The following is a 23594-nucleotide window of genomic DNA, read 5'->3' on the forward strand; positions in this document are numbered from 1 at the left end:
CTGGTGGTCAGTGCGCTCCCACAGGGGAGCACTGCTCAGCCAGAAGCTGGGCACAGCCGGCGAGATACTCACATGCTGTATCTCCACAGTAGTGCTAATGATGTCTGACTGATGGCTTAGGCCTGCTCCGGGGTTGTAAGAGGGCACAGGGCGGGCTGAGGGACGCCCCCCCCCCCCAAGTGCACAAATGTCGTGCACTGGGCCTCTAGTTAATCATAATCACTGATTAAGGATGACTATAACTATGACTCTAATACATGACAGGATGCTCAGTACCTTTGGCATCACCAAAAACAATGAAACCACCAAACAGAATTCATCAGAAGAGATACATACATCCCTTCCAGTCCAACTTCCTTGTCTATAACCTATCCTAAGTGACTGCAATCAGAATTAAATCCCCTTCAGGAGTTAGCTCGTTTTACCTGATACTGAGAAGTAAAATAAGCACAGGAAAGAAAGTGATGTAGAGGTTGCAGCAACAATTAATGACAAAGTTAAAAGTCAAATCTAATTCTCCTAATGCCTGTTTAATTTTCACCACTCTGAACTGCCTCTTTAAACTGTATTCAACATCATCCTAAGGAAAGATTGAGAATGTGTGCCGAGACTCGGCTACTAGGGTATTCGTCTTGGTAAAACTTAAGGGAGACAGACAGAGAGAGACAGAGACAGACCATCCTGAGACTCAAACAATAGGAACTAGTTAAATAAACTGTGAAATGCCCATCCATGTAACAGTTTACAAGCACTCGGAAATTCTAATGAAAGATAAGATGTTCATGGCCTGGATGCACACAAGAAAACAAACCATACTGGAAGAATATCCGTACCAAAACAATCAACAGTGCTTATCTCTGGGCAATGGAATTAGAAATGTGTATATTTTCTGTTTCTAAACTGCATTTTCTAATTAATCTTCTACAATTGGAACATATCTGAATTAGTTGGAAAAAAATACTTTTAAAGACATTTAGCATTTGCATTGAGTGTAAACTGTTATATTTGATGACGTTACAGTAACAAGACTTTGAAATTGAGTGTAATTCCTCTTTCCGTAATTATTATGTATAAAAGAAATTCCCGCTACCAAAGCTCTTTGCAGGACTTATCCCACATCAATGCTCTGAGATAGCAAGAACATCTTTATTTATTTATTCCCATTTATAGATGGTGAAGTTAAAATACAGAAGATCTTAGGGATGTGGCTGGTACAGATGGGATTAAAGCCCCTGGTTTAAGTCATTCCAGCCCTCAGGGTTAAAATGCTAATCGAAAACATAAACCCAAGAAAAGGAATGATTTTTTTGAGAATGGTGCTACTTTGTGAAGTCTACAGACCTCACAAATACAGTAAATGTTAGGCCCCAACTCCCCTCAATTGTGTCTGTATGTTACATTAAGACAAACTACCTTTAGGTCATGGCTACATGGAAGAAATTAAATGGCACGCTGAGGCAGATAGAGCACAATGGTTAAGAGTGGGAGATCCGTGGAGGTGGAAGAGGGTACAGGGAGGATAAATGATGGTGGGGGGAAAATAAAGGAAAAAATAAAAATAAACTGGGAGAGCAGGCATCAGGGAGCCTAAGTTGAAACCCTGACTGTTGTCATTTATTAATTATGTGACTTTAGACAAGTTGCTCAATCTCTTTGCACCTGTTTCCTCTTAAGTAAAATGGGATGAATAATGGTATTTACCCTCTTGGTTTATTACTAAGATTAACTGCAATAAAAGATGTCTAGACCAGCACAAGGAAAAGGCAATGAATGTTAGTGGCTAATATGACACTAAGCATTCTCCAAACAATCTCAATTTATACTCATCTCACTCAGAGATAAAATTTAAATAGCTGGTAAGTAGGTTTTTTAAATTTGTTTTGTGTTTCTAAATCTTACCACTGGAAATATACAGTATAGTCAACTTCTGGATGACAGCTCTCTGCTATTACTCATAATCTCTAGCACCAGGTAGGTGCTAAAAAATATTTGTTAATTCTCTGATACACAGACCCAATCTGAGCAGACAAGAGAGAGGCTGGCAAATCCTACTAATATCTACTACACCAGGGGAATAACCACTTTAGAGAGCATTGCCATGATAATCACGTAAGTTGAAAATGGGCAAACCTGGGACCCTGTCATTGAATTTCTATGTATATAACCTTAAGACACTTACACCTGTGCATCAGGTGACATACACCAGGGTTATATTGTAACACTAGAGGCCCGGTGCACGAAATTCGTGCAAGGAGCTCGGCCCTCGCAGCCCCGGCTTCACCCGGAAGGTCGTTCTGCTGTTCGGTCTAATTAGCATATGAGCTCTTTATTATATAAGGATTACTTGTAATAACAAATTGCAACTAACCTTAAATGCCCATCAATAGGGCACAGGAGTTGATTCCCATTATTCACAGGGCTCATGTCCTAGAAAGTCACCCTGCGTTAGCAAGCACAGAACAATCATTCCTCGGGGGAAATACAGAGATAGGTTTCTGCAAGCCTCTGGTCACCTCAACACATAAAACTGTGTTGTGTGTGTTTCTGTTTAAAGATATCTTATTTAATACATATTGCTGATTCACTGACATTGAACCCACAGCCGAGAGCGCTCTAACTCAGGCCCGTACAAAGCTATCTAACATGTCTTTCCTCCAGAAGGCACGCTCCAGTCTTCTGGTGCTCAGGAACACTACACAGCACTTCCGCACTACAGCTGGAGGCCGTTACATGGAACAAAATCACCAACGAAAAGCACAAAAATGTGAAAGGCTTGGCACTAAACAGAATGCCAAAAGGACACTTGTTTACAGTGGGAGAGCTGAAAGAGGGGGGCGGAGCGTTGGGTGGTTCTACCTCAGCTGGGAAACGGCTCAGCAGGTGACTGCAATTCGTCACCACTCTGTGACCCACGAATGACCGACCACAAAGACACTGGAGGTATTCCTTTTCGGATTAGCAAATGCATTGTACTAGGCCCGTGGTCGGCAAACTGTGGCTCTTTGGCCCCTGGAGTGTGGCTCTTCCACAAAATACCACGGCCTGGGTGAGTCTATTTTGAAGAAGTGGCGTTAGAAGAAGTTTTAAAAATTGGGCTCTCAAAAGAAATTTCAATAATTGTACTGTTGATATTTGGCTCTGTTGACTAATGAGTTTGCCAACCACGGCCCTAGGCAAATGTGCAAATCCAGACTCCAGGAATGAGGAGGACCAACTGTAAATAACTGACGGTACATTCATTCATGACTATGATGTAAGAGCTAAATGACCTGAAGCTGCATGTGTCAACATGAAATATTTCTCAAAACCAAAAGCGTCGCGCCAGAAGTACACGTGGGTGATGAGCCCGGCTCTATAAAATCAAGCAACTGCAAGTTGTGCCCAATGTGCACAGGATGACAGGCAGGGCGGTTTTACTTCTAAAGGGAGAAGGGAGGATGTGAGGACAGAGAAGCTTGGGCGTACCTGTGACGCTCTCTCTTTAGGTAGGAAGGTGGGTATTGTAATAGACTATTCTGTAATGCTGACACTGTCTCCTTAAGAGCATACCCATAGGACTATTTCTCATATTGAAGCACAAGCTGTGCCAAGTACACGTGCACTTGATGGCAGTCAATGATTATGGAAGGAGATTTCTGCGTGACGTTACAGCACATGCGTGGAGCAGTGGTCCAAGTCCTTTACCAGCATGATCAGCTGCAACGGTTACGAGGAACTGTTTGCACAGAAGGATGCCGGTGAGAGAGAGATGGAAAGGAGAGACAAAGGGCCACATTTTTTATTTCTAGATACACCCTGTGTCTCTGCTGCTCCTTTGAAGTGCATGGGAGTTTCTTCCCAGAAGGACTACATGCAGAACAGGGTGGAGTGATCCCAAAAGCAAGCTTAGTCACCGAGACATCATGAAATAAACCTTAAGCCCTAAAAGAATTATTCCTAGGGTAGGGGAGAGAGTTTGGGAGGAAAACCCTTGAATGGAAACCTAAGAAGAAGAATACCTCCTATAGGCAAAGACTGGGATGACCCACAAGGGCAGTGCTTTCCTTGGTAAAGCAGTTTCTGCTCAAGAAAAAAATAAATAAACGTTTGTGACATTCTTATGTTTCATTTCTAATTCTCTTTGTTCACTTTTGGCAGTTACCATCATGAGCATTAGGGTAAAGTCTAGCACCCCCCCCCCCATGAAAAAAATACCAACACTGTGATTGATGCGTGATTCAAAAAAGCTGTCAAAATGGATTCTCCAAAAGGAATGAGTCACACGGCTGGGCAGGCCTGCTAATATTTTTGTACCACGTTATAATCCTTTTCATCTGGACCTTCTTAGAGTTGGCTTATTACTTCCTTTCATGCCATTCTAAGCTGACTAAAGGCTATAATAAACGCCACTAGCAGCCTGACAGATTGGATTCAGATCTTCCTTACTAAAATCCAAAAATTAAGGCTATTTGATATGAAAATGGGGCACAAAGAAAAACATGCCCATAGCTTCAGCCCACGAGATTTTAGAACCCTCCAAAGGGTCTGAGAACACAAAATCTTATTTCATACTGGTCTAAAGTTCTAGCAAATATTCTTTTAGCTCAGTAACTTTAAAAAGTAGAATGCCACTATACAATTTAGGGCAACAGTGACGTTTATCAGCTGAGAGAAAAAGAGCAATTTTCCTCACTGGGAAGTAAGAAAGAAGTGTGTGTAAAAAGCATCTTCAGAAAACTTGAGGCTCTCATTTCTGGATGGTGGTAGGGTACTGATTTAATTTGGGACTGGCCTGTTTCATCAGCATAGCTCTGTCTGATTCAGCAAGATTGATATGTAGGATGTAACCCAAATCTAAAATAAAGAAGTGTAATATGCTAATTAGACCGGACGAAGCCGGGAGGGAAGCCCGGGTCCAGGGTGCCAGAGGGAAGCCGGTGCCGTCAGCCGGGGGAAGGAAGGCCTACTCTTGCACGAATTTCATGCATCAGGCCTCTAGTACATTCATAAAGAACCTTGGTGGGGAGAGGGGGAAGATGCAGCAAGGAGTTACTGGGGGGATGAAACCTGTAATGACTTAGTACTTTGTTACCTAGATCAAGTCAGATGGCATTGTATTCTTGATTTGCGACAAGGATGAAATTTTTTCGTTTCTTTAATCCTCACCCAAGAACTGAGGATATTTTTTCCATTGATGTTTGGAGAGAGTGGAAGGGAGGGGGTCAGGGAAGAGAGAGAAACATCTATGTGACAGAGACACATCGACTGGTTACCTCCCATGCGCATCCAGATTGGGGGCAGGGATTGGACCTGCAACCCAAGTACAGTGCCCTTGACCGGGAATCAAACCTGAGACCCTCAAGGGCACAGGCCAATGCTCTAACCACTGAACTCGCCAGCCAGGGTGGATTTCAATTAAATCAAACAGAAGGCCATCTACACATAAGTTATACAAATCCTTTTTTTTTTTTTTTGCCACTATTGGAATTCAGAATAAAGTCCAAATGACTCCATCCATTCCAGAATGGAGCTGGAGCCAAACAAAACTGCAACAGCAGTTTCTTCAAGGCCCAGATGGTCATGACCCGAAAGCATTTTCTCATGTGAACTAGCTGTGTAGGGGTCACGGTCGCACTGCTGTGCATGTGTGGTTATCTGCTCCGATTATGAAAAAGCTAACACTTCCATTGGGTTCTGAAACGGAACAGTCTGATGCCCTGAGACAGCAGGCCTTTTTCTAGGCAGCACAAAATGTACAGGGGTCAAGGTTAACTCTCCAAGTAGAGGCCACGTACAATGGACCAGACCTTTGGAAACATTCGTGTGTGAAAGAAGTCAGTAAGTGCAATGTCAAGGTGAGCGTAGCAAGCCTAAGCCACCGTCAGTTCAGTTCCGCTCTTCACATTCAGGTTGATGATGATTTAACTGAAGTCCCATCAGAGTCCCCCCACCCCTAAAGTCCGTGCTTTAACAAAGACAAATAAAAGGGTGCAACACAACCACAACCACCACCTTCTGTGAAGTGCTTACCCGAGTGTCACGGGCTGAGTGTACTAAGCAACAGCATTTAATATTCCCAACAACCCGTAGCTCTTGAACTCATACAACAGGCATGGCTACCAGGCTTAGAAAGGCCACTCGACCGGTTAGCAGCAAAATCCTGATTCAAACGCACGTCTAAGTCCAAAGCCTCAGCTCACAAATAAGCATTTTTTTTCATCTACACCCTTTGGGTTCATAGTTCAGCTAAACGCTCATTCTGGGTCCCAGGGGTCCAATGCCATCACCTCCCGCAATGAGCTCTGTAGAGAAGACTGCCCGCTTCCAGCAAGGGGAGGGCAGCAGATTCACTTGGTTTCTGACGCGCACAACCCAGGAGTCCGCCTCCGTCGGTCCCTCTGGAGGAGAAAGCTCTGCACTCAAAAGGCTGTCCCTGAAAATCAGTCCTTTTTACCGGATGCTCCCAGGGGTCTGCACGGGCACACACACACACACACACACACACACACACACACACACGTGCGCACTCACACACACACACGGGCGCACTCACACACACACCTGAATCTCTAAGCAGTCAGGCAGAGCAGAACTCACTTCCAATGTACTTTATGAATTACAACTTTCAGCCGAATTTACTGACGTGTCTCGATGTATCAGGTTAACCTAAAAGGTTACAGCACTCGAACCTTCCTATGCCCTTCCACAGTACAAAACGCACATAGCACACACATAGGATAACTGTCTTTTAAAATCCCATCATTTTCACTTTCATGCCCCTCTCTTCCACGGGGCAGTTCACTCCTCAAAGGCAGAGAGATGATACTTTGACCTTTGTGTCCCAGCATCTCCAGAGTGCTTGGCTTGGGACGATCACCCAAACAAAACATTTGTTGAATGAATGAATGAATGGGATTACGTGGAATTTCTTTTCTAAAAATAAGCAACCCCCAACCTAACGCCTACTAATACGAGATACTAACAGTTGCTCCCCTCACAAGGAAGTTCAAGTCTATGGGTTATCACCGAGGGCTGATCAAAGGGTTTATTGCACAGCCTTGAAGCTGTTAACAACACAGCCATTCTACTAGGAACATTTAAAAAAACAAAGGTTCAGAGACAGTTGTCTGAAAGAGAGCCTTCAGCAAGCTCTCAGAGGACAACTGTTACTAGAAAAAAAGCCAATTTGATCACAAGCTTATTTGGCCTTTACCATTTCAACAGCGGACAGTGGCTTATTCATCCAGTTATTATTTTATCTTTAAACTTTTTCTTGAAGGATATATTGTTGCTGTGGTTCTGGATATATTAACAAAATTAATACAAGCTGAAAAGATATTGAGCTTACCCTCACAGAGCTTTCAATTTACTTTGAACCATTATATTAACACTTATCATACTTATATTTCGTAAATGATTCAAAAGAGTGTGTTAGGAGCACAGCTTCAGAGTCAACCAAGTTGATTTTTTAACTCCAACTCCTCCTACTAGAAATGCTGTGCCCTCAGGCAAGTCCCTTAACAACTCAAGTTTCTCATATACAAAACAGAGGTGAGGCGTACTTTTCAGGTACCCTAAGCTGCCTTCCATGTTTACTGAAGTGATTAAAGAAACGATAACAAGTGGCTATATTGCCATTATTTCTGTACACGCATCACACCCACATTTAACTTGAAGGCTACCTTAAAATTTCCACAAGAAACAAGTCCACTCCTGGGTTTAAGGCATAATGTAATACTGAATGGGGTAAGTCTATAGGCAAGCAAGATGTCAGAATTCTCCACCTATTTTCCAGCCGCGGCCAGCGATGTGACAGGTGCCAGTAAAGGCAGAATGGTCCGAATGCCCACAGAGCTGCACTCAGACTTTTCTGTCGTGGCTTCTCCTTCAGCCAAGCTCAGAGTTTCTCAAACTTGAACCTGCATGAGAATTACTTTCTAGGAGCACAGATCCAGAACTGTGCTTGCTGTACCTTTACGGGCAACTTAAGGAATTTTAACTACATGCTACTTCCATTTTTAACTTCAAAATAAAAATCTCTTAATAACATTTTTTAAAAACAAGAAAAAAAAATGCCTAAGCAACAAGTGAGTAGCAAGTTACAGTAAAAAAAAAAAAAAAAGAAAGAAAAGAAAGAAATGTCTTCCTACCTTGCCTGACCCAGGTCAACCTATGGCTTCAAGCACATAAAATGGGCCATCCCAAGTAACACCTACAGAGTGCCTTTTCTTTCAAGGGCACTGTTCACACTAACCAAATACTCCATTCTGTATGCCCCCTGGGTCCAGAGCAGTGACAAGGCTGCAACCATCACTTGTTAGAAATCACTTGAAGGTAACAGGTGGCAGAACTGTGACTGCACAAAACCACTTAGAGGAAATGGCTCTGTCATGACAGAGGAGAGACTCCTCGCCTCCACCGTGAGGTTTCCCCACAGGTGAGGTCTGAAGCCAACGCTGTTCCTTCATTTGCTCCAGGCTCAGTGGAACCCCATTCGGAGCCAACAGGGGCAGAAACATATGGATACTCCTTCTGCTTGAGGGCACTTACCTGATCTCCATGCCCTGGCTGCCTGCTCGCCATCATTCAGATCTTAACCAAGAGGGCACCACCTCAACATTGCCCTAGTAGTTTATTCTCATAGCTCTTTGCAGCATCAGAACAGGTCCGCTTATGTACTATAGTATCTGTGCACCCCGTTTATGTCTGGCTCCCCCACTGCCCTTCCCCAGAAAATGCCTCAGGGGCACACAGTTGGTCCACCTCATGCAGCACCGCATCCTCCAGTGCCTACAACACGGCCTGGCACATAGTAAGAGCTCAGTAAATCTTTCTGGGCTGCCTGATTAAAGCAGTGACAAATGAGTAAAACTGCACAATGTAGAATAAAGAGGATGGTCCAGCAGTGGTTGGGACCACCCTGGCATCTCTCTACTTCCTATTCCAGGGAGAATTTTTCAGAACACTTAAAACATAGAAACGGCACCTTCGTTCTGAGTCCTTGGAACTCAGTATATCTACAACTGTGTTGATGCTGGACTCATTCACAGGATAGCTAGTGCATGAATTAATGAATGTAGTTCAGAGAGTATATGAAGAATGAGAACAAGAGGCATACATGTAATGAGATATTACACTGAGTGGCCAGATTATTATGGCCACCCCATCAGTACTTCGTTGGGCCACCTTTTGCCTCCAATACTGCGGTGATTCTTCTTGGCATTGACTCCACGAGATGTTGAAAGGTGATGCGAGGAATCTGACACCATGCCTGATGAATAGCACTGTCCAGTTCTGTGAGATTTGATGGTTGTGGAACCAGCTGCCTGATGGCTCTTTTAACTTCGTCCCACAAATGCTCAATTGGATTGAGATCTGTGATTGTGGGGGCCACCTAATCAAGGTAAAGTCTCCCTCATGTTCTTGAAATCACTCCTGCACAATACGAGCACCGTGGCATGGCGCATTGTCTTGTTGGGCGAAGCCATCTCCATTGGGATATGCCATCAACATGATAGGATGAACTTCATCAGCAACGATACTTAGGTATGTTGTGCTATTCAGACGTTGTTCCACACGAATTAAAGAGCCAAAATCATGCCAGGTAAACATGCCCCAAACCATAACACTGCCCCCACCAGCTTGAAGGGTTGTACTCATGCATGTGGGGTGCATGCTTTCATGCTGTTTCCATGAAATTCTCACTCTGCCATCTGCATGATGCAACTGGAAATGTGATTCATCGGACCACGTGACTTTTTTCCAATGCTCGACTGTCCAATCCTCGTGTTCCTGTGCGAATTGGAGACGTTTTATCTTGGTAACTGCAGACAGCAAAGGTGTTCGAACAGGCCTTCGGCTTCCATATCCCATACGATGCAGTGTACGGCTAATTTGCCTACAAACGTCAGGTGGTCCTAATAATCTGGCCACTCAGTGTATAGCTAACTCAGAAAACATACACAGTGTAGTACAGTAGAAAGAAACGGGTTCTCTCATCAGACAGTCCTGGATTCAAACCCTGCCTCCATCATTTGGTAGCAGCACTTTATCACGCAGAGCCCCATGGTCTCCTTAGGAAAAGGAAGGTAATAGCTCCCTCCCAGGGCTGCCGGGAGCAGCAGAGATGATGCTTATGAGGGACAGAACAGAATAGGAGTGAGCACATAAACATCACCCTGCTTTACAGCGAAATGCCCCTGGAGTTGTAGTTCGAACGACCTAGGACTGGATCACAGACTTCACCGCCTTCCTATATGACTTCAAGCCACATACCCTCACGCCCTATTTGCCTCATTTATTAAGAACTCTTAGACTCAGAGAAGATCATTTGAAAGCACTTTGCAAAGAGCAAAGCACTAAAATGCCAAAACAAGAAATGCTGCTCACTTACGCCCGCCTCAGTCCAAATGGAAAAGAAAGTGCCATGAAAGACATTGTCCATCCAGAAAGCCCGGTGCTACTGTGCCACTGTGCTCACCAATGGCCGCATATTATGACACACCAATCCGGCTTAGTGACAGGGAGAAACTACTTATTGTCTTTGGCCGTTTCAACTGCCCTAACACCTCCTAATTCACCAATTTCCTGTAAGGGGTCAAATGAAGCATGACTCCAACTTTTCCCCTCTGAACCTTCGGTATTCGTGGACATCTACTAGAGTCAGGTGGTATGGGGAAAACCAAGATGAGTAAGAATCTGTGACAAAGTTTCATTTCAACATAAAGGCCAATTATGTGGAATTAACAGTCAGCCCAGTGTGGTCAGTTCAATAGGTTCTCAGAGAGCTCCTCCATTCCTGGCCCTGTGTCAGTGGGCACCATTCTCTAACCAAGTCAGCAGTTTTCTGCTAAGACCCTTCCCCGGCCCGAGCACCGTGCTGGATAAGAAAAAGTGCCAGGACCTGTAAGATATCATCCTTGCCTTCCAGGAGCCCACAATGTGAACTACCAAATAAAACATGGACATAAACAGATGGCTCAGAGTGTAATGAGCGACTACAGAGCTACACATAAAAGCATCCCCTTATTTTACAGTCATGCCTCACACAAGGTGATAGTTAATCAAGGGCCTCATGAGTAAGAGAAATAATTCATACTATTCATACTATAAACAGATCAAAGAGAGGAGAGTTGTTTTTCCCACCTCCCCCAAACTGATGTGGGTCTGACTGCAAGGATAACTGGAAAAGGTGAGATCCTAGAAGAGCCTTGAAGGATATATACTGAATACATTTTCAGTAAGCTCAAGAATCACTTGATAAAAGACACGGAGGCCAAGTGCAGGCGTCTTCTGTGGACAGGGAGAAAGCAAACTTCAAGTCTGGGTCAAGGAAGGAAACAGAGGAAGAGATGGGTCTGGCCAGACAGCGGAAAGCTTTGATGAGAAGGCAGGGAGGGGCACAGAAGTCACAGAGGAGAGTATGGAAGGTAAACCATTAACAGCAAACACGACCAAATGGGATCGATATCTGGAATAACATAACAGGGCTCTGATGGGAAAACTGAACCAGAAGATGAAATTCACAACCTTATACCTTTTAATGTTTCAAAAGAAGCATCAAGAAAGATTGGGGGGGGGGGGGGGGGGCGGGTAACTAAAGGCCAGAATTTAGGCTTGAAAGTAAATAAATAAAATTTATATCTGCAAGTGCATAATTCCAAGTATTGAAGCCCAAACTACAAATGCTCATTTTCACTGTGGAAAATCCTCCCCATTCATGCTTTACTCTAGGAACATAAATCAAAATGTCCGCTTCTCCGTATTATGAAAATCAGGAATACCATGCACATGCAAAAGAAATACCATTAGCACTGTAGATGATATAACTAAAAGCAACAGAAAGATGCTACAATGTCAGTATCTCCTAATGGTCAGGCCTATTTGAAAGGAGGAAATCTCTCAAAGGAAGTGGTGGAAATGTCATGGTTAGAGTCATTTAGAGTCAGGCCACAAGGCACAATCCTGTGGTCTACTCTTTGCCGTACGTCTAGCCCCTTGGAGAGTAAGTTCAGGTGAGTGACTGTGGCTGGGGACGCAGCCTAGGAGCCAAGTGAAACCATGTTTGAAGAAAAACAGATTCTGAAGTCTCACGGAGGGGCTGGTTACAACAGTGTGTTTGTGAAATTCCACCAAGCTGCACACTTCATGTTGCGGGTTCATTTCTCTTTGTATATTGTTCTCCAATAAAAATACTCACTTAAAGGATGATTCTGTATAATTCTAGAGAACCAAAACTGCCTTAAATTTCTCCGTTATCAATAGAAAAACTACCAGCCTTGGAATTTCTGATAATTAGAGGTAAAATAACAAAAATATAGATGTCTAAGGTTAAAGCATCACTCCGTTAACTGAGGGCTGGGATCGGGTAAATTCAGAGGAGATGGAGATTTCTAAACCAAACAAATGCTTTCCAAAAGGCAGACCCCGAGGCTGGAGACGTTTCCTGTGAACGGACATTAGAGAGGCTGAACACGGGCAAGCAGAATGGTCCCACAACCCCGGGAGGCCACAGTTCTAAACGGTCTCTCCGGGTTCACATCTGGATGGCCTGATTAGCTGCCAATAAAATAATGATTTTGTAATAAAGCCTGGGGAATCACCCGTTCCAAATGTGTAGTGTCCTGGTCCCACGTCATTTGGACTGAACTGGCTTGCTAGGTTCACCAGGCAGAAGTCCTTGGGGACAAAGAGTCCTGGTTAGACAAAATACCCCATTATCACTGAAAAAGGCAAAGCTTCCTTGGAAAAACCGTAAGACTGAACGTAACTGGGGACGGAAAGGGCCAGAACTGAAACTAACCTAGAAAGCTATTCATCTGACTCCCAGCCTTTGCATTAAGGTTCCCAGCTTTTCCAAGCGAGACACTGGGCAGCACTGAACTCCCTGCGCAAACTGAATGCCGCCCGAGTGCAAATCTAACCAAGTCTATCCACCGTCTACTATCAGTGATCCCAGTGCTTCCTCTATACAAAGAGGAATAACAATAACATTTTTTCACTGAAGGCAGGTGAGATTATCTTCCATCTTCCCGCCATTGTAAAACAGTCATCATCTTTACCTTCTCCACAAAAATAAAACTCCGTCATACTTTTTTAATGTTCCCATTTAAATCCATACCCTCTCTGGTCCTATTCCCAGTTACTAGGAAGTTTTGTTTGGTCATTAACCAACTACCTACATTTCCCTGAAAGATTTATTTATATTTCTAGATGAAAATGAAACAATAATTGCTTCTACCCTCTCCGTTCAGAAAACCACATATGCTGTCCTCAAACCCAAATCACAAATGCTAAAGATTATGGATAAGAGGAATGTGCATTTGCTTATGTTACAGCTATTAAAGGAATAGCTAGACTCTTTGCATTGAGAACAATCGGCTCATTCTTGACCTAGCATCCTATTTCTCGTTCTATTCTCTGAGCTAATTGCTTATATAAGCATGCCAATTTGCCTTGATTATAGAATTCTTAATAAACGAAATGTTGTTTACATTTCACAAGTGTATTTGAATTTCACTCCAGGAAGCCAAGCTCATCAAGTCTTTGTAAGTGGAAAAGCCAGAGATCAAAGCACGAGGCCTGCATTGAACCAACAAACAATTAGGCTGGAGCATAGAGGCCTAGGCAAAAATGCCATTGATTTATGGAGTGTTGTAGTCCAGAAGTACACCTCAGAGTCACTGTTCACTCTTCAGCTGTAACATAGAGAACTTTCTCTGAAAACCTCCAGTATGATTATGTGACGGTCATTTCTTAAATGGTTCAGTAAGTCTCTCTGACATCCAACAGGCTTTGATCCACTTCTTCTGCTTCTCACCTTGGTCGTTTTGGTTGTATTCAACAGCTCTGGGAGTTTTGTTTAACTTTTCTCCACTCTGCCTAATTTTTCCACATTTCCTGGTACCTCTTAAACAATTCCTTTCCTACTGCACTCATCACCGTGGTTTTAACTTTTGTTTGGTGTTCGGAGGAAGCAGGAAAAGGGGAAGGCTCACTCCTCCAGCACAGTGGCTCTCAACCAAGGCTGCATGTTCACATCTCCGAAGGAGCTTGTACTAGTAAAACCCCCGAAGTTCAGGCCACCCTGCGGACAAATTTATCAGAATCTCTGGGAGGGGGACCCAGGCATCCATGTTTTTTGAGGCTCCCGGGTGATGTCAATATGCAGTCATGTTTGAGAGCCACTGTTTTAGCTTTCAATCCCTTCATCAACCGACCTGAAATAAAAAAGTGTTCGGCCAAAATCCCAAAAGGGGTATGGGGGGGAGACAAGGATTAAGTCAGTTTCCTGAGCAAATCATCAACTCAAGGCAGGACCTGAGACAGATAAGGTCTGTTACCTGCAGGCAGCAGTCACAGGGCCGAAAAATGTGAAGAATTTGACACCTTTCCCAAAGCCAACAAGTTTTTACTTAAAGCAGGCCATGGGCACCTTCTACCACAAAGAAGTCAGGCAGGGAGATTACCCCTGAAGACAGCAGGGTCTAAACACCTCAAATCTTCCAGCTCCTGTGACAATGGATACAGGGCTTCCACATGCAACAAAGCTTCCTCAGCAAAGAAGAAGGTGGACTATCACATGTGAAATAAGAGTCACTAAAGTCCGCCTCACACCACATAAGAACACTGATGTGAGGAGGGGAACACCTCTGGTTTGTCTATAAAACGTTGGTGACAAGGTGCCTATCTGTGAGCTCTGATGCCAATAGTCACGGTTGTTGTTTTAAGGTTGTAAAAAGAAAGTACACTTCTATCTACATCAAATACCATTATACCTTCAAGTGGGAACTTGGTATTTCCCAAATAAGGAATTCCCAGCTATCTTGGCCCACATCTGTGGGCCTTAGTTGAATCACAGTCCACGCGGCAGCCCTCCAGCCTACCAGCTCTTCCCTCGACATTGCTTCCATATTACATCACATCTGTCAGAAACTGCATAGTCCTCGGTGTTATGCTGAAAGAGAAGGTTCTGGAGAGGGGAGAGGACCCCCCGCAGTATGAACAGACACCATCATCAAAGAAAGACAAGAGGCAAGTTTTCTCTGCAGCCAATGTTCAAGCAGGTGAGAGCTAAGAAGTTGCATGAAGCCTCTCTGCAGACACCATGACCCACAAGCCTGGGGACATACTCCTGATGGGGAAGGGGACAGGTCCCCCACGGTAGAGTGGAAGAGCCACTCTACAAGGGGGCACCTGTCAAGCAGCTGCACAGCCTGTAACCCAGCTGCCTCCCTAAGCAATTCCAGTTTGTTCTTTTATAAACGGTTTCTGAGAGGATTCCAGGTACCTGCACCCTCTTGCAAAGGAGAGACAATCATCTGGAATCAATGCTTCTTTTATTAGCCACTTTTATAATTATCTATTACTTATTTAAAACTAGAGGCCTGGTACATGAAACTCATGCACAGAGGGAGTGGGGGCGTTCCTCAGCCTGGCCTGCACCCTCTCACAATCTGGGACCCTTCGGGGAGTGTCCGACTGCCAGTTTAGACCCCATCCAAGTCCCTGCGGGATCGGACCTAAACCAGCAGTCGGACATCCCTCTCGCAATCCGGGACTTCTGGCTCCTAACCACTCGCCTGCCTGCTTGCCTGATCGCCCCTAACCTACTCTGCCTGCCTGCCTAATCGCCCCTAACGGCTCACCTGCCTGCCTCTGCCTCAGCCCCCGCACCCAGGACCCAGGCTTCCCTCCTCCAGCCAGACTCAGGCAACCAGGATCCGGGCTTTCCTCTTTCTGGAGGGTTGCAGGCACCCAGGACCCAGGCTGCCTTCACCCAGGCCTGCCACAGGCACCCAGGACCTGGGCCGGTTTCGCCCGTGCCGGCCACAGGTGCCCGGGCCCCGGCTTTGTCAGAAAGGACATCCGGAAGACGTCTGGTCTATCTGGTCTAATTAGCATATTACCCTTTTACTAGTATAGATAAGGGTCAGAAAGCCCACTTCACCTTGTCCTTAGTCCCCAAGCCCGAAATATGAAAATGAAGAGCATGTTTCACTGAAACCAAGCCCTTCAGGCCACAATTTCTGTCAAGTCGAAGAAATTTCCAGAACAAACAAGAGCCTATACTTATCTTCTTCGAGTCCAGGAGGAACCTACACAACACTTCCCCACCCACGTGCTGTCATTCTCTGTCTAACTCTGCAGGTGGCAGACTCATCTCAAGGAGGCACTGCTCAAGCCAATGCTAGCTATGTCTTGGGTTCGAAAAGACCTTCCCACCATCAGCATTTTTCATACAGTTTCTGTATGAGCAGCTCTATTGAAGAGCTCACTATTCAATATTTTTAAAATATATTTTTATTGATTTCAGAGAAGAAGGGAAAGGGAGAAACAGAAACATCAATGATGAGAATTACTGATCAACTGCCTCCTACATGCCCCCACTGGGGATCGAGCCCACAACCCGGGCATGTGCCCTGACCAGGAATTGAACCGTGACCTCCTGGTTCATAGGTCAATGCTCAACCACTGACCTATATTGGCCGGGCTCACTACTCATTTTTTGACAAGTCTAAATATTAGAATACTTTTCCTTAGGCTATGAGACATTCAGTCACTGACCCTGGAAATTCTACTCTCTAGACCACACAGAATACAGCTACACACTTTTCTACACAAAAGTTCTTCAACAAATGAAGTCAGCTAATGGACCACATTTTACATCCTGGAAATTTTACACTTTCAAGTGCTATGGTTTTTTAAAATCTCATGACTATCCTAACAGTTGTATCAAATTTATACAGAGGAGGAAAAATCAAGGACCAGAGGAAAGAGTTTAACTTGCTCAAGCTGGTGCAGCTAATATAATTCTAGAAACCAAGTCTTCGGCATCCCAGGCCAATTCTGTTTGCTAAATGAGAGGCCACAAAAAGTAATTCTCATCACTTAAAGATTTAAGGGCATGCATACCTTTTCTCCCCCAGGTTTCACCAGTTTACATTGCTGCCAGTCTCTCACTAGAGCCAAACATTTACATTCAGAGTATAGCCTTTGATCAACTTCTATCCTATCTCATAAAGAGGGAATATGCAAATTGACAATCACAAAGATGGCAGTGCCCACAGAGAAGGCAGGGTTTCCGTAACACAAGATGGCTGCACCCACAGTGGAGGCCAAGTTCCCTTAACGAGCCTTAAGGAGCAATCAGCAGGGACCTGAGGCTGCACACCCCCACCCTGCAGGGCTTGATGGGGGACCTGAGGCTGAGCCCCCCGCTGGGCGGGGCTTGATGGGGGTGGGGCGGGCCAGGTCTGGATCTCGCCCAATGGGGGTGGGGTGGGCTGGGGCTGGGTCTCGCATGATTTTGAGGCACCTCGGGTGGGCGGGGACTTGACTCTGGGTCCCTCGGCCCACCCCAGACTCTGACAGGAGGAAGATTTTCATACACATTTTACTAATTTTCTTTCATCTCTGACTCTTCTATTATAGAGAAAGGGCAAATAGCAATATTAAAATATTTCCTCTAATTAATCCCCTTTTAATGTGCACGAATTTCGTGCACTGGGCCACTAGTATATATAAATATATATATATATATTGGTATTGTGCGGGAAGGGGGAGGGAGGAGTGCACCCAGATAATGACGATAAGCACAGTCCTAAGCATAAATTCCTGCTTTTGAGAATAAAACAGCTCAGGGGCTTACTGCCTAGGATGAGACTGCCATGGCACGAAGTGACAACACTTCACCCCCCTTCTTTCCCAACAGGAAAAAGGATGTGAGAAAACAAATCAGCATGCATCTGATGATGGCCTCACTCCACTGCTACCCATCCATCTGCTCAGCAGACTTCATGGCAAGCGCTCTCCTTGGACGTGGTTGAAAGGGAACAACACCTTGCCGTGGGAAATCAACTTAATTGGAAAGACTTGACCTTCCTCGTCCCTTTCACAAGTAATTACATTTGGAGTGCAGGCACCGCACTGACAGCCTGTCTCTTCCCCCTGCCTCTTCCCCCTGACGCGGAAACCCCAAACTTCCCCACCAAGCAGTTGAAGTCTGCCTGCTTAGGAAAAGCCGAAGAGCACACTTTCAGACTAAATGAACATGTGACTCCATGCGCTAAGAACAGAACAGCGCAGTGAAGATGCCAAAATGTCTGACACCTGAAGAGAGGCATCAAGTGCCCCCACTTTAACCAACCTAAGAAATGTCTGCCAATGTTATCGTTTGAAACTTGCATTTACCTGCTTTAGTTGGGTTTGGGGTTTTGGGGGTTTTCTTACAGCTTTACTGCTAGGTCCCCCCCCCCACCCTTTTTTTTTCCTTCCCAGTTCTGGGCTTAAGAAAGTATAATATAGCCGAAACCGGTTTGGCTCAGTGGATAGAGCGTCGGCCTGCGGACTGGAAGGTCCCAGGTTCGATTCCGGTCAAGGGCATGTACCTTGGTTGAGGGCACATCCCCGGTGGGGAGTGTGCAGGAGGCAGCTGGTCGATGTTTCTCTCTCATCGACGTTTCTAGCTCTCTATCCCTCTCCCTTCCTCCCTGTAAAAATCAATAAAATATATTTAAAAAAAAAAAAAAGAAAGTATAATATAATTAGGGGGGGAGTGGTGCAAAGATCCAAATCTGGGTTAAAACCCTAGATTGGCTACTCTATGACCTCAGGCAATTTCGGTAATCTTTATTTCCTCGACTAAAATGTTGCCGATAGCTGGAGTTATTGTGAAGATTACATCAGAACATGTAAGCACAGGGAGTGTGCATAGTAGGTACTCAGAAAATGTTCCTGCTTCTTCCTAAAGCAAAATGACCACATTCAACCTCAGGGCAAGGGGAAAAAAAAACGGAAACTGACTCAATCACATACCAAAGCAGTTCCCAGTATCTAACACAGGAGAAGGCTGCCCTAAACCATCACTTCCTAATCTGTCTTTTGTAATCTGTTGGCTGAACAGCCTGATATCTGATATCCCAGAGATACAGCAGCTGGGATACAAGGCTTAAAATTATCCTTTCCTCTGAAACTCATAGAAAGAATCCTGAGGACAGCTCTTTGACAAGGGCACTGGGGGACAAACAGCGACTGCAGCCATGAATTCAGGAGTAATAGGAGTATCTAAAGTAGAAAGAGGTACTCTTGAACAAAGATAATCAGTTGTTCACCACACCCAAAACCACTTTCATAGTGTCATCTCTGAAAATAAAGGACACGGGAGTATTAGAGTGTGTGTGAGTGTGTTTGTGTGTGTGTGTGTAGTGTTCCCAACAATCAGACAGTGTTTAATAATGGAGAGCCACATAGATATTCTATATAATAAAGAGTTGATATGCTAATTAGACCAAACAGCGGAACGACCATCCAGACGACATTCCGGACAACCATCAGGACGACCTTCCAGACTAAGCCAGGGCTGCGAGGGCTGAGCCCCTTGCACAAATTTCGTGCATCAGGCCTCTAGTTTATGCGAGACCCAAAAAATACAGGTCAATGTTACCTGTAAAATACATAAAATATATACACCCTAAAGAAACAAAAGTTGAAGCAGATAATTAAATTTACAATTTATGAAATACTTCCATCAAAGAATGTAACAGAAACAGCACCCAGGGAGGGGGGAGACTCTCCTTAGGAGGATTAAGCTCCTAAGAATTGGATCCATGTTTTACTAGTCATTAATTAAAGTTCAGTTAACACAAATTTATTTAAAAATCTCATTTTTTCCTATAAAAATACTATTATATTTTAAAGTTCACCCCTCCACCGATCTTAATTCAGCAGTCTTTTACTCTCTCCTCTCACCTTTCCACTCACACCCACTAATTTTTTTTTATTTCCACAATTTAACTCATATAGACTGAGGAAGGTGGGGGAACAGTCATTGAGTAGGTTTGTTGTCAAGTTTTCCACAAATAGATGGACTTCTGTCACTTTTATTTTTATTTACTCTTCCCCAATGCATTAAATATTCTAGAGCTTGGGGGTGGGGAGGAATTATTTTCTATGCCAGAAATGGCTCGTTAGTTATTGATGTAAGCCATACTTACAATGAGGTGCTTGTATAATTTTCTGTACTGTGTTACTATCTGGTTTTCCCCAAAAACACATATGATCTTTATCATATAGGGGGGAGAGGGGGAACCACCTAGGCTCAATAATGCCAAAATGATTCCCAGTGCCTCAGAGGAGAGAATTTCTCCACATGTAAACTTAAAAACTTGCCAATCTAAAATTTGTCCTTTAAGCTTGATCTCCAGAATTAAATGGTTTGAGCTGATTTCTTAAGCAATTCATGAAGAAAGCAAAAGAGCACTGCATATACAACTTGAGAAACTGACCAGAAGAGAAATCACAACTTTGAATTTCTATCCACCCATACGCGCATTCCCTTTAATTCCACTTGTAGATTTTCAAAGAGCAGCTGGAGCTGACTAAGGAGTGACATTAAACACCACATCAATGGGCCCCCAAGCTGAGATTTCCCCAAAACAAAAGCTTTGTCTCTATTCAAAAAAGGTCAGCCTCGTGTTTTTTGGTTTTGTTTTTTTGTTTGTTTTGATAGGCTTACACTATTGTAAACCATTACAAAAGGAGCCGCATCCAGTCATTGTGTGTGAGCAGAGTGAAGTAGCCACAACAACCAGCCATTACCCCCAAGGAGCTTATATTGTAGAATCATAAATGTCTACGTACTAAATCTGTGACTGCTAGACTTAATAGTAACACAAATCAACCATGTTAATGACGGAACACTGTTTTTCTAAGGATTAATTCATACCATGTGTTATTAATCAGCAGAGTAACTGAGAGCTCATGCAAAACATGCTATCCCAGTTGAGCAGAATTTAATTGCATTATTGTTATCTGGTTTTCCTGTGTCACTGGCCCTTCCACTGCCAGTCCCTCCACACACACACAGCACCGCAGACCACAGGATGGAGGGAAGGACAGACAACTCAGAGCTGGGAGTAAGAACCATGGGTCTGGTGGGAAGAGGATTTTGAATAAAATAAAAAAAAAGGTTTGTCTCTGGAAAAGGCAAGTCAAGTGTGCGCCCAGGCTGCCTTGAAAAGTAATTAAGCCTATGCTGTTTCATTTCAGAGGGTCCCATCTTGCACAAGGTGGGAGCAGCTGTGGGAGATCACAGAAGCTTCAAAGCAAGACAGGCAGCCTCATCTATCTCCCCGGCTGCCACCCCAGTGTCCGTGTGGTGTGAAAAAGCTCGTGGCCTCTGTTCTCCCCAAGAGCACAAAGCTAACCCGCCATCCAGAACATTATTCCCGGGATCACACCGGGCTTGAAAAAGGGGACCAAGTAAATGTCCCATTCCGTGTTCAGATTCGGGTCCTTTCCCAAGGTTGTGAGCTACAAGCCAAACCACCCGCAAGCAAACGCAAAATGTGGCTGCCTGGAGCCCAAGTTCCTCTGGCTTCCCAGTCTTGCAGAGTTTAGAGGCAACTAACTAGGAAGAGGGAAATGTACCAGTAAGTGTAAGGAACAGGAACGCGTCCGCTCTTGCCTGGTTCCCTGCCCACATCCCTTAGAAGAGACTGGGACACTCCAAGTCAGTCTGGGAACCAGCTGCAGTGGACTCCGGCTGGGGCGAGGGGGAGGCCACCACACCCTCCTGAGCTCACAGCACTGACCAGCAATGGCAGGGAGGGGCCCAAAAACTTAGTCCCAGCCGAAAAGGGAGAACGAAAGGGAGTATTCTGTCTTGGATTTGAAAAGCTGTAAACTAGGAGAAGCGGGTTTCGGAAGGGAGCCCGGGACTTGGCTGGTGTGGGAGGGGAGGGGTCACCCCTGGAGTCAGAACAGCTCGCAACACGTCCCCGCAAAACAGCACATTTTTGTGGTTTTAGATTTAAGACCAAAAGGAACGCGCCGAGGCGACGCTTCTCTCGCGCCCGGGGTTCAGATGCCCTCTCCTCGCTTAAGGACCAGGGCGCCGCACTGCCTGGGGCTCCCTTCTCCTTCCCTTTCGGGGGAGCGCCCCTCCGCCTCCAAGTTCCCCTCCGCGCAAAGCCCGGCGCGCAGCCCAGGCCGGCCACATGCACCCATTGGCCCCGGACCCCGCAGGCCGGGATGGTCCGCAGGGACGCGGGGTTTGCGGCTTTTTTTTTCTTTTTTTTAACAATAAGCTTTACCACTCGCTACCCCCTCCTCCCCGGCCCGCGCCACCTTTCCTTCACGCCCACGCCGCACCTCCCGGGCACACTCACCGCGAGGTGCCTCTCCCGCCAGACAATGGGTTCGGAGCTAGCCAGGCAGCCCGCACCGAGCCCCCAGCCGCATCCCGGGACCCTAAGAGGGCTGAGCGCGGGGTCTGGAAGGGGGACGGAGAGGAGTGAGGCGGGGGAGGCCACAATGGGGAAGGTGGGCGCCATCCCCTTGGGGCAGGAGGCTTGATCCCCGCGCGGGGAGAAGGGGAGGGGGTGGGGGTCAGCCGCGCCGCCGGCCGGGAGCCCCGAGCCCGACCGCCCGCCGCCGCCGCGCACTCACCAGCACGATGGCAAATCGTTCCTCCAGTTCACCTGGCTCGGGCATCGGCAGCTTCAAAGGCACGTTGTGCGCCCTGAAATCGGTCTGCTGCGAATCCATACTCCCCGCGTTGCCCATGTTGGCTGCACGCCGGGGTCGGGGGCTGCACCGGGCCCCTAGCGTCCGCGTCCGAAATCAGAACAGCTCCCGGCGACCGGCTCCCGCTCGCAGGCGCGACCTGCCCGGCTCCACGCCCTCCGCTGCGCCCTGGCGACTGTGCAGCGCGCAGCGCTCCTAGCAGCGCTCCGAGCTGAGCCGCCCCCCGGCCTCCTTCATGCTCCCCGCCGACCCAGCGCCGCCCCGGACTCTTCGCCACTGGAGGGGTCGTCAGGGCGCCGGGCGCCCATCTGCATGTTGCTCCGCTGGCACGCCGCTCCCGGCCGGGGGTCGTGGACAGCGGGCGCGAGGTTCCTCCGACTCGGTCTCCTCCCGGGGCCGCGGCCGCCGATGACACTTCCAGCTCGCGGCCGCCGAACACAAGGCTCGCTCCGCCGGCACCTCGAGCAGACAAATGCAGCTCGGCGCTGCCGACACAATGCCCCCGCTCGCCCGGCCCCCGCCCCCGGCCCGGCTCCGCCCACCCGCCCCGCGGACTGCCGGGACGCGTAGTTTCGGCCCAAAGTGTCCGCACGCCGAAAGCACGCGGGCTCGAGAGGAACCCGCGGGGTCAGGACTGCTGGCAGCCAAGGCCATCTGTACGCCTCTAGAGAGAGCTCATGTCACTTTGGACCCAGGTCACTCCAACAGTAGAAATAACCACCCGGTCATCATCGATTCTGACACATTTGACAAATGAACGGATGATCCAATCCATCGATGATGGACTACACGCATTCTGATTTAAGTTTCAGAAGCCTGTTATTGTTCAAAAGGGAACCTCAAAGGTATTGGCAACTTCCTCTTTCATCAACTGGGATGTGAGTCCAGGGTGCTTGTTTTATTGTTCTTTCTTTCTTATGTATGGTACATATTCTTTTGTGTGATTGAAATGTTTTTTAAACAAACGTATACTTTTATGGATATTTATAAATGTCCACTATGATAATAGGTAGGGCCTATCTGTTTTGCACACGTATATGGTCAGACCCCAGGAGTTGGATGAGGACTCACTTGAGTTCAAAACAAAC

At 46.0% G+C, this 23594-nt stretch overlaps 1 protein-coding gene across 4 annotated transcripts in view; it reads right to left on the reverse strand.

The window, feature by feature from the left end:
• FMNL2 (formin like 2) overlaps positions 1–23003 on the reverse strand; it is a 304070-nt gene extending 281067 nt beyond the window's left edge. For all 4 annotated transcript variants that reach the window (XM_079782217.1, XM_079782219.1, XM_079782218.1 and 1 more), the window contains exon 1: positions 22429–23003. In XM_079782217.1, the coding sequence (XP_079638343.1) occupies positions 22429–22545 (117 nt within the window). In that variant the 5' untranslated portion in view covers positions 22546–23003. The remainder of the gene's footprint in view (positions 1–22428) is intronic.
• Between the last annotated feature and the right edge of the window lie 591 nt (positions 23004–23594).

The sequence above is a fragment of the Cnephaeus nilssonii genome (genome assembly GCF_951640355.1).
Source record: "Cnephaeus nilssonii genome assembly, chromosome: 10".
Taxonomy (NCBI): Eukaryota; Metazoa; Chordata; class Mammalia; order Chiroptera; family Vespertilionidae; genus Cnephaeus; species Cnephaeus nilssonii.